At 41.3% G+C, this 12,428-nt stretch overlaps 1 protein-coding gene across 12 annotated transcripts in view; it reads left to right on the top strand.

The window, feature by feature from the left end:
* Positions 1–12,428, top strand: part of LIN28B (lin-28 homolog B) — a 183,911-nt gene that overhangs the window by 100,229 nt on the left and 71,254 nt on the right. For all 12 annotated transcript variants that reach the window (XM_039528472.1, XM_039528471.1, XM_039528470.1 and 9 more), the window contains one exon: positions 9,682–9,866. In XM_039528472.1, the coding sequence (XP_039384406.1) occupies positions 9,682–9,866 (185 nt within the window). The remainder of the gene's footprint in view (positions 1–9,681; positions 9,867–12,428) is intronic.

Below are 12,428 nucleotides of genomic sequence, written 5' to 3'. Positions count from 1 at the left end.
TGAAGCCCTCTGCCTTTCCATTAGCTCTGGGAGCCTGTGCAAACTCTCCCCTATTCCCTGATAATGGAGCTATGCTACAAGAACTACATCTGTTGACATCTGGTTCAGATACCTTACAAAATGGAAGGTGTTACTGAATTAAATGGCAAGCATAGTACAGTCACTATAGAACTCCTTGTATTGTTTAATTTAAGATTCTGCACTGAGAACCACATAGGCATGCCCAATTGTGGTCCCAATATTTATTTTACTACACCCTCAATGTTCAATGTGCTTTGGAATTCAGTATTGAAAATGTATAATTTCACTACAGAAGTTGCCGGTGGGGGAGAGGGGGGCAGGAAAGAGTTGCAACTTTTGGCAACTAAGTAGAGGACAAGTGGGGTTTTTGGTTCTTGGAAAGGTGTCAGAGGCAGTTTGACACTGTGGAATAATCACATTGGGCTGGATTCTCCTGTCTGATTATTTGGCACAAAGTGGTCTTAAAACTTGAAGATGACCAGCTGAGATTTCCCCTATGTAGAGAACTGCCTCTGCTGCAGGCCACACCCATTCTTCACCTCCTCCTCCAGTGTAAGCAGATGTGGGATGGGGAGTGCATATGAGGAACCAAAGCTTCACTACGCTTGATCCTCCAAAGTGGTGTAAGGTCCTTGAGTGGTGTAAGTTAGAGCTGCTCCTGTGCAGCTTCACTTTGTACCAGAGTTGGGCAGCTGATCATCTGGGAGCTACAACCTGCTTCCTCCAGCATTCCATTCCACTGCACTCAACAAGGTGGAGAATCTACTCCACTATGTGGATGCTTCTGCTAAAATAATCGGTAGTGAAATTTAATGTTTACGTTTCGGTCCTAATTCAGCAACCTATTTACATATGTGCCTAACTTTGAGCACAAGTAGTCCTACTGAAGATATCCCATGCTTGGAGTAAGGCACATGCTGTTGGACTTTGCTGAATAAGGGCCTAATATATTCATCATTAGGTTTCGGAATTAACACACAATTGATGAGAGAGAGAAAAAATCATATCTCTAAGAACTACTGTTTTAGGTTCCTTGAATACTGAGGAAGACAAAATACATCAGTTCACACTTAGGTCATGTTCAGAAGATTATTTTTGCAACTGTAAGGGCTAGAAAATTGTTTAAATAGTCTTCATAATTTCGTAGTATGGGATACATTCAGTGCTAAATCCCATGACATCATACAACACATGGGGTCCTAGTAATTATACAACACAAAGGCCCTAACCCTGCAAACACTTAAGCACATGCACAACTTTACTACCATGAATAGTTCCATTGATTTCAGTGGGACCACTCTGTGGAGTAAAATGAAATGTGTGTTAGTATTTGCAGTGTTAGCACCTTAGTGTATTTCTTTTCCCTCCATTTCCTACTCATTTTGTTCACTTTGCTATCAATACTAAGATGATCAAGTACAAATTAATTGCTGATATAATTGGGTACAACTATTTTGACATTAGCAGTGGGTATGGCCATTTACTCATGTGGCAAACCTGAGCCTTCATTGTCTAAGGCTTTGGCAGCACTTTGAAGCGCTAAGTGTAGTCAAAGCGCCAGCGCTAGGAGAGAGCTCTCCCAGCGCTGTCCGTACTCCACCTCCCTGTGGGGAATAACGTACAGCGCTGGGAGCCACGCTCCCAGCGCTGGGGCTTTGACCACACTGCAATTTGCAGCGCTGGAGAGGGTGTGTTTTCACACCCTGCTGCAGCGCTGCAAATTTGCAAGTGTAGCCAAGGCCTAGTAGGCAGTAGAAACAGTTTAACAACCAATAATAATGGCAACAAATAATAATAAAAATGTTACCTTAAACCTTTAAAAAAAAAAAAGCCTTAATTTACAATGCTTGGGGCTTTCCTACAGGATATTTCTAAAACTGTAGAGACTGTTATTTCTGTTGCTTCTGTTTCTTTCATTGAAATATTGAAGAAAGCTTATCTTAGAGTAGGCAGACATACTATATATTCTATCTATAAGGTGTAGTAGCTGCAGCTCTTATAAAATATTAACTATTGCTTTTTGTGCTTGTAATTTGAAAATACAAAATAAGAAAAAGAATCTACTTCAGATACCATTTCAAACCAGACACAAAAACTACAGTACACTGGATACATAGACCTGATTTCATGTACTGCACGTTTAAACAGCTGTTATAATCTGCAATAGATTGAAGTTTGTGTGAAGCAGCCAGTCAAAATCATGTGGCAGAGAGATGCCCTTTCCAAAAGGATGCTATCTAGCTGTAGTCAGTGAGAGTTCTGTGCTAGATTCGGGGGGTGGAGAGGGTAGAAGGAGTGTAAAACTCCTAGGTTCACTTTGCTCTGTCTGGAGATTATTGTCACATGAAGTCAAGTATCAGAGGGGTAGCCGTGTTAGTCTGGCATCCGAAGAAGTGGGTATTCACCCACGAAAGCTCATGCTCCAAAAGGTCTGTTAGTCTACAAGGTGCCACAGGATTCTTTGCTGTTGTCACATGAAGTGAGTTTAAGTGAAGGATTTCAAAAATAAAGTTGCCTCTTCAAAACACATTTTTTCCACTAAACCTTTCAACAACAACCAGTGTTGGATTCTTGTACCACCAGTGATAATTATAGGGAATTCTTTCATTTTGGTCCTCGCCTCAGGTAGGAGAGCTACCTGTTACTACTCTGTCCTGCAGGACACAATGCTCTAGACTAGAGTTTAAACTATTACTAGCACTGGTGGAGCTGCACTGGTGCTAGATCAGTGGAGGGAGAACTTCTTAAAATTTCAGTGTAGACAGGCTTCAGGATTTGATCTGCTTTGTGCCTTGACTGGATTACGAACAAGTCAGGGCAGAGACTCTGACTTTTTCTTTGTAAAGTACCAAGCATACTCTGATAGCACTTGATCATTATACTGAACAGTTTTGAAAAAAACATTAAAAATACAGAAAACTATAAACCGTCTGAGCAAAATTGCCCCTCCACAGAACGGTTTTCAAAGAATTTCATGGCTGCGACAGCAGGTGTTTAAGACTCTGACTGGAAACCCACAAAAGAAAGGAAATTCTGAATTAAGGCTCGTTATGGGGGCCTATTCTCTCTTCCATACGTACATGTTAATAGGAGTTATGCACGCATATCAAGAGGAGAATAGACCCCCATAATGAGCCTTAACTCAGAACTTCCTTCCTTTTGTGGGTTTAAGTGAGAGTCTTAAACACCCACAGGCAGTGCCGGGAAAGCATTCTTTTTAAGCACACTCCTACTTAGATGGTTTATGTTTGTTGTATTTTTCTTCTCCATTTTCATACTGTGAGGTACACTTTTCTTGAAAACAGGATTGTTTTTAACTCTTCCTTCTGTTTGTTACTCATTTGAACTCGTACGCCTTTTGCGACACACTACTGCTTGTGTTGGAGATGTGTGCAGCCTTACAGCATAGGCTGCAATACTAAGTAATACTAGCGCGTCCTAGAGGAACACTGTCAGGTTAAAAATCACATTTGAGTCTGAAATTGCTTTACTCACTACGGCTACAAGTAACACCCAAGGTTGTTTCTAATAGAAAGAGAGTAGAGAAAGAGTGTCTATTTTTTCATTTGTTTACTTTGTGTGTAGTCAGTTTGTGTTTTCCCCCTTGCTAAGGCCCGCTCCTGCAACTGGATATAAATGGGTCAGTCCTTCTTGGACCTGTGTAGAGTCTCACTGAGGTCAGGAGGGTTGTCTGTGTTCAGAGCACTGTCATGCATGGATGTGATTGCAAGATATATATAAAGTAATGGGAGAGTGGGGGCAATTGAACTAGTCAGGAAACCCCTGACATTTTTTAAAACAAAAGTGGGAATTAAAAAAAATTACCAATATTGTTTCACATATTTCAACCAACTCTATAAAAACTGTTTTAGAGGGCAAGCATTTGATCTTTCCTATTTGTTTCCAGGCCACTTTCTTTCATTATGCTTCAAAATAGTGGTGCATCCTCAAAGAATCTTTTTATGGGGAAGCTGCCAGTATAATAAACATTTACAAAGTAAATCAGAGGAGTGTCATGTCCCTCTGTAACATTGTGGAGCTGCAAAGATCTATTGTAGCGGGGTGCAATGTGAAACAATTTGGGTTTTCTTTCCATATAATAAGCAATGCATAGTGTAAAACAAGTCATACATGCTTAATAGTTGATTATCAAGGTTTGGTAGCTGTCTTTTAAATATCTTTTAAATTACATTTTAATGTTTTTTAAATGTCATAGGTGTCCATAGTAAATTTTGAGTGTTGTTTACAAATGAAAGCTTTGTTGTTAAAGTAGAGCAATACAAAAACATTTTAAACCATAGTTAGTGCTCTAAATAAAAGAGGATTTAAAAGTTTAACCAAAATTAGTTTAAAAAAAAATCTAATAAGCAAAAACAAAATAGATAACACTTATATACCACATATCAGCTTCCAGCTGTTTGCTTTCCAAATTAAAAGATCGGAAAAAAAGGGTTTATAACCTAAACGCTGGCATAGCTTTAGTTATGACAGCATAAATTTATATATATACAAACAAAAAGTCTCTGAGATATAAAGACAAATGCACATCACCTTGACTGATGCCCTTTGTGAGCAGCACACTTCTCTGATCCATGTTGGCTATCCCATTTGGAACACTTATCTTTATGGTTATGACAAGGACAAAATGTTGTTGTTGGACAAGGGTTCTCAAACTGTGGGGATCCTGAGGTTATTACATGGGGGGTCGCGAGCTGTCAGCCTCCAGCCCAAACCCTGCTTTGCCTCCAGCATTTATAATGGTGTTAAATATATAAAAAAGTGTTTTTAATTTATAAGGGGGGGTCACACTCAGAGGCTTGCTATGTGAAAGGGGTCACCAGTACAAAAGTTTGAGAACCACTGTTGTAGGACAACAGGCTGTCTTCTAATGTTTTTCCATGTGGCTGCTGTAGCACCAATGAGGTGCTGCTGTATCTGTGAATGAACTCAGGGCCGGAAAAATGGGATTATGATTATTTATTATTTGTATTATCATAGCACCAAGAAGCCCTAGTCATGGACCAGGACCCCACTGTGCTAGGCAGTCCCTGCCCCAAAGATCTTACAATCAAAGTATAAGACAAGAGACAACAGATGGATACAGACAGACGGGACGAGCACAAGGAAACAATGTGACAATACTGGTCAGCATGATAGGCAGTGGTCTCAGCACACCAGCAGCCACTGTCCAGTTTTTTGTAGCATCACAGCAAAGGAGAGTTTTAAGGAGGATGTTTACAGGGAGTTCCTCACAACTCTGAGGGACAGCATGAGAAAAGGCATAAAGGTGCTTGTTTTAAAATATAACAATAAGGACAAATGCAAAGTACTCCACTTAGGAAGGAACAATCAGTTGCACACATACAAAATGGGGAATAACTGCCTTAGAATGAGTACTGCAGAAAGGGATCTGGGGGTCATAGTGGATCACAAGCTAAATATGAGTCAACAGCTAAGTTCTCTCTAAGCTGCATGGCTGCCCAGCAGTCTGTCAAGGGCTGCACACTTCAGGGGCCCCTTCCCCCCACTGCACTGCTCCTGCTCTCTGCCTTGGAGCCCCTGGCCAGCTGTTCTGCTTACTGTGCAGAGCGTGTGTGTGTGTGTGTGTGTGTGTGTGTGTGTGAGGGGAGTGGGGTGCTGATGTCAGAGTGTCCCTCTCCCCCCACCCCTGTACCCCATCTCCGTGGGGGTGGGGAGACACAACAGGGCTCTGGAGTGAAGCATGGGATGGAGCTTATTGGCAGCTGCTGCTGTGTCTGAACAAGCAGGCTTCAGACTGGTGAGTGCCAATCTACTTAAAGGGGCAGCTTACTTAATGGGGAAGCGTGTCTCTCTCTCACTCACACACACACACACACACACACACACACACACACACACACACACACACACACACACACACACACACACACACTGTGTGGCTCTGTCTCACATACACTCTATCTTTCACACTCATCTCCCAACACATACTTGTATTGTTGTTGTTATTTCTTGTTACAGTACTTCCTGCAATGCACATATATTCTCTGTAATTTTATACTGTCAAAGTGCTGTTATTTCAGTTTTTTGACTGGTCTATGCATTTTATAATTTTTCTTTCTCTCATACACTTAAATTTAATTCTTTGAGTAGTGAGTTCTAAAATGCCTAATCTGGCCTGGCTGGAGTAATTATCCCTATGGTAACTTTTTAAAAATATATATTATAGCTAGGTTTTTTGTTTCTACTGGTGGTGCACATCTGCACATTACCTGGATATTGGTGCACATAACAAAATTCATTTCACACATGGATAGAAAAAAATTAGAGGGAACATTGGCAGTGTAATACTGGTGCAAAGAAAGCAAACATCTTTCTGGGATGAATTAGCAGGAGTGTTGTAAGCAAGACACGAGAAGAAATTCTTCTGCCCTATTCCTCATTGATTAGGTCTCAAGTGGAGAATTGTGTCTCGTTCTGGTCAGCATATTTCAGGAAAGATGTGGACAAATTGGAGAAAGTCCAGAGAAGAGCAACAAAAATGATGAAAGGTCTAGACAACATGACCTATGAGGGAAGACTGAAAAAAATTGAGAAGAGAAGACTGAGAGTACATAAAAGGTTGTTACAAGGAAGAAGGAGAAAAAATGTTCTCCTTAACCTCTGAGGTTAGGACAAGAAGCAATGGGCTTAAATTGCAGCAAAGGCAGTTTAGGTTGGACAGTAGGAAAAACTTCCTACCTGTCAGGGTGGTTAAGCACTAGATTAAATTGCCTAGGGAGGTTGTGGAATTGCCATCATTGTAGATTTTTAAGAGCAGGTTAGACAAACACCTGTCAGGGATGGCCTAGATAATCCTTAGTTCTGCCATGAGTGCAGAGAACTGGGGACTGGATGACCTCTCGGGGTCCCTTCCAGTCCTGTGATTCTATGAAATGGGCAGTGAAGGTCTGTATCATGGGCCAGCTGGAGGCAGGAGTCCATTTCAATCAATGGCTGAATGTGTCCTCCCCTGCTCATACTGTGAATTTATAATGGTGCCTAGAAATCACACATATGTGGCATGAGTCCCCCTAATTCTATCCCGATATTTTAAAGCGGAGTGCTTCTTCCTGGATCATTTTTGCAGATCACACAGGCTAATATAATAAATACTGTGTTCCACTTTGATCACTTTGGAACATCCTTATCAGCACCTTTACCTTCATTCCCAGCAGCTGCCAAAAGCATAAAGTGGGGTACAGATATCTGCACACTCCTCCCTTTCATGTCTTTTCCTTTTAAACAGTGGACACTAAGGCCATCTACACTGCAGCTGGGAGTGAGCCTCCCAGTGCGGGTTAACAGGCTTGCAGGAGCTTTGCTCAAGCTAGCAGGCTAAAACTGGCAGACTGGCTATTATGGCTAGCCCCAAGCTCAGAGCCGGGGGTCAGGCAGGCTTGGACTTGAGTTGCTAGCCTAAGCTGCCACTTGTGCTATATCATCCATGCTGCTATTGTTAGCACCCTTGCTCGAGCTGAGTTACCTGGTCTACCTACCTACTCTGGGAGACTCGCTTCCAGCTGCAGTGCAGACATCACCCTTCTGACCAGGAGAGGCCAGTGTTTGCTCCACGCTTCACACTTGTTATGACCTCTTGGTCCAATAACTACCTCTACCCGAGCTGCAGGATTGGTCATGCCCAAGCACTCCTCATCCTAACCATTGGATCCATGAATTTGCTGTAGCTGCTGAAAAACCTGCAATTCCTTCCCTTAAGACAGCCAGATCCCTTTGTCAGCCTGTACTGATATTGTGACTCATAGTACCTTGGAATCCAGTAATACATTTCCCGTACCACCATGAATGGCTACTGCTCAGTAAACTGTGGGAGCCCAGTAGGTAGGAGTTCTTTTACTGTGTGCATGCCTGTGTGTGTACTCACGTAGTTCTTCCAAATGAGGATTTCAAACAGGTTTACAATCATTAGTTTAATCTCACAGTACCCTGTGAGACAGGTAAGTATTTGATAGTGTCTACTTTACAGATAGGGAAACTGAGGCATGGAAAAATTAAGTGACTTCATTTGCTCAAGCCCACACAGGAAGTCTGCAGAGATAGGAACAGGAGCCAAATCTTCCTGTCTCAGTGTGGCTTCCATACCTTAACCATAAGACTAGCCTTCCTCCTAGTACTTCCCACAGAAGATATTACAATGGGGATGCCAGGCTCAATTGACACAAATGAGGGTCCTAGCAGGCTAGTATAGACTCACTGTCCCTGCAACTGCCCTTGCGATGTTGGACTACTTGCTGTCTATATGTGGTCAAGAGCATCTCTTGGTGTTCTCCAACTCTACCCTATACGTGGTTGAATGGAGAAATGTTGACCATTGACGACTTTAGTGTCCAGCTACCTTCCAGACCACTACAGAGCATCCTACCTCCACAGTTAAGATTGCTTCCCTTTGTTGACTCTATGGTTAGCCAAGAGAGTACTGGCTGGGTAGCTTGTATGAGTCAATCCAGATGTGTTGTCTATTCTGAAGTATTCACAAGCCAATAACAACAACAAAAAAGTGTTCCCCTCTTCGTTCCCCTTCCCTGTAGTTTTTATAACAAACATAAAAGCCCAGTCCAAGTATTGGGTATTGCCAGTGATTCTGTAATATTCACTTTATATTCCCACTAATCTTGTCTATGTTAAATATAACACTTTGAATAAACATTTAATAAGAGCAGAGTCTTATTATTGTCTTCTTTTTTACATTCTGTTCTGTTTCACTTAACTTGCTAACCATTTCATCCAAGTTTTTTATTCAGCAGATTTATCCTTGGATATAGATTTAGTATTATACAGCATTCAAAGGATTTGAGATGGGGAGTGAAATCCTGGCCCCATTCAAGTCAATTGCAAAACTCCCATTGACTTCATTGGTGCAGGATTTCACACTAGAAGTATATACCAAAAGATTATCAGTGTTGCTGTTTTGTTTCTCTGACCCTGGTGATAATGATTTGCTTTTCTTGGATCAAAGAATAAATCCATACTAAGATCATACTAACAAGATAAGTTTTACTGGCAATGAATGCTAACTTAGCAGTTCCCTTGGAGTAACTGAGTTACCTTTTGCAATTCATTTTGTCAGCAGCTCCTTTTTCATTCTTTTTGCTCATTATTCTTTACTTCTGCTAGTTTGAAAATTAATCTATCCTTTTCCCCCCTATTCTTTTATAGGTTACATTTTGATTATCAACTAGAACTCAATATCTAGGCTCACTTAGAGAGGGAGCATTTGCTCTCTTTTCTTCCTATTTTTTAAAAAAACCTATTAGCTTTGTCTTCTCTGTTTCTATTAAAATGCCTTAAACTGCAGAAAGTTTCTACAGAGAATTGTATGAGCATACAGCACTTGTAGATTTGTGCAGCCCAAAAGCCCATATCAATTCAGCAGAGAATAAGGAAATTATTATTTCAATTTTGTTCATATCCAAAAAGAGAATCTCATTATTTCTTAAGCTTAAAGAATGTTTTCCCCATGACCATAAGTGTAGTATCTTTAGTAGATCTTATTAAAGGAACCCAATTCAACCTGTGTCTTGTAGGATAAACATAACAGGAAAGTTAATATTGTCCTGTTATTCTAATTGTCAACTTTGTTTTTAAGGCAATAGTAACCAAGAATATTTTTCCTATTTACAGAGCAAGCTTTACATGGAAGGATTTAGAAGCCTAAAGGAAGGCGAACCAGTGGAATTTACTTTTAAGAAATCTTCCAAAGGCCTTGAATCAATACGGGTAACAGGCCCTGGTGGGAGCCCCTGTTTAGGAAGTGAGAGACGACCCAAAGGGAAGACAGTACAGAAAAGAAAACCAAAGGGAGATAGGTAATTACTTTACTTTGTTACTCTCCTCCCCTCCATCCCACCTTCTTCTTTGCAAGTTTTTCTGAATGTTGTATTTTCAATACTCATTCATATGTGACAGGAAACCCTTCTGTGCAAGTTTGGTTTGTACAAGTAGCTAAGTACTTTGATTAGATAGCCTGATCTGTATATGTAGAAATACGTTTTGCTCACTTGATCGCTTTCATTTTTAAAATCCTTGCGTACTGAGTTGGGGAGAGCTTGCAAAGGAATGTTAAGGTTATATTGAAAATATTGTGATTGGACTAAAAAGAGAGGTCACCCTGAAGACAGGTGAAGCGATGTAGTGCTCAGTTGAGATAAGAGCCTGCAGAACTGATGGCTGCATGCTGATTGCTTTGTTACATGGACATCGTTAGTACTGTACATCTGAAGAAGAAGATTTATTTTGTGCAATTTAGGTTGAAAAGCTAATGTTAACTTGGTATGTAAGTTGGTTAGTTATATTTTCACTTAATGAACCAAGTTCTGGACGCTTCCAAATGCCTTAGTTTATGGTGGTTTGCAGAACAGCTCATGGGTTTTTTAAAGTAATTTTACAGATTATGGGCCAAATCCCAGAGCTGCACTCATTCACACCAGCTCAGGATTTGACCCTTTATCCACTCCCAGTTCAACTCTGCATCTAATGGTCTGAAGAAGTTTCATGATGCTTTTGACTATGCTGCTATAAAGGCATAGCTTTAGTCCAGGGGGTATTTTCCACTCAAAAGCTGCTGCATGATGTGAATTTCAATGGCACCTAAGTCTCCATACTTTCCACAGCTTTGCCCAGGACGATAGCCGTGGCAATTGGGCTCAAGAAAAGGACACCTTGTGAAGCACTGATCATGCTTAGTGCATCCCTGAATGTCCAGACTTGAGCATCCCAACAGCCAGCCTTTACCCTGAGGTATTCAACCAAGGAAGAAAATTTACAGGGATAGCATGGCTCACAGATTATGTGAGTTCTGAAACAAAGTACAGTTTTGCAAGAAGAAAGGGTACCAAAGAGTCCCCCCAGAAGGAGGAAAGATCTCCCTTACCCCTCCTCTGTCTCTTCAGCCTACTGTGGTTGTGCCTAGAGGCCATAATCAAGATGAGGATGCTGCTGTGCTAGGTGCTGTACATACATGTAGTGAGAGACACTTCCTGTCTCAAAAGAGCTTAACATCTAAATGCACAAGATACACAAAGGCTGGGAGAAAGGAACTATTACATCCCCATTGTACAGGTCAGGAACTGGGGCAGAGATACAAAATCAATGACTTGCTCATGGTAACACAAAGTGTGTGGCAGAGTTGGGAATTGAGCCCCAATGTCCTGAGTACCAGTGCAGCACCTTAGCCACAAGACTCCACTGCCTCTTGTGTTGAGTGTCTACTGGATGTTGATTGTTTTTGAGAAAGCTGATGACAAAACCTTTACACTGATTGTGAATTAGGGAGAGTGAAAAAAATAAACACTCTTCTGTTCTTAGAATTCTAACCACACTAAAATGTCTGAAGTTTAAAATTTGGAAGTAGGCATCAGTAATAAGAAGGGTCTGTCAGTAATTCCAGCTCTAGCTGTAACCAAAATTAAAAAAGAGAGCAAAATACTTAGTACACTCCTAATGAAATCCAGGAATCTCAGCGCAGTCACCGCTGGGTGGGAGCAGGAGGAGAGCATTGTCTTTATTAAATATGAAAGACTGCCCCATAAACACTACTGCAAGTTTAATTCTTGGTGCTCTGGTTAAATAACAAAATATTAATCTGATTAACTGTCACTTCGGCCTGCTTTTTATCTGAGGCCTGTTATACACCTAAACATTAGATTGAACTAGCTACATAGCTCAGAGGTGTGAAAATTTTAGCACCCTGTGCATCATAGTTAGGTTCACTTAACACCCACTGTAGACACAGCTAGGTCAGCAGAAGAATTTTTCCAAACTACCACCTCTTGGAGAGGTGGATTAACTACATTGACAGAAACAGGGCAGTTATCGAGTGATCCATCCCCTGTTGTCCAATCCCAGCTTCTGGCAGTCAGAGGCTTAGGGATATTCAGAGCATGGGGTTGTGTCCCTGACCAGGTTAGCTAATAGCTATTGATGGACCTATCCTCCATGAACTTATCTCATTCTTTTTTAATCCAGTTATATTTTTGGTTTTCACAACATCCTGGCAACGAGTTCCACAGGTTGACTGTGCATTGTCACAACAAAAGGATACAGATCTCCCATCCTTTCCTCCAAGACATTTCTCGACATTTGTTCCCTCCCATGTCACCCACATGCCCTAACAATGGTTGCCTTCTTCAAGCTCTCTCAGCCAGCCCTATCTCCCAGTTCTTTCCTCCACTGATCAAATGACCACCCTATGTTCTTTTCTCTACCAGACTTCCACTCATCCACCTTCCAAATGTGGTTCCATCTGCTCCTCCTGCCCCATCACATGCCCTCCCTTTCAAGTTCTCATTCCAACACCTCTATTCTTGCACATCTCTCTCTGACCCTCCAACTCCCACCCCTATTCCCCCCAAATCTCTCTAAATTTGAGA

The sequence above is a fragment of the Mauremys reevesii genome, linkage group 3 (assembly GCF_016161935.1).
Source record: "Mauremys reevesii isolate NIE-2019 linkage group 3, ASM1616193v1, whole genome shotgun sequence".
NCBI classification, from domain to species: Eukaryota; Metazoa; Chordata; order Testudines; family Geoemydidae; genus Mauremys; species Mauremys reevesii.
This window is presented reverse-complemented; position numbering and strand designations above follow the sequence as displayed.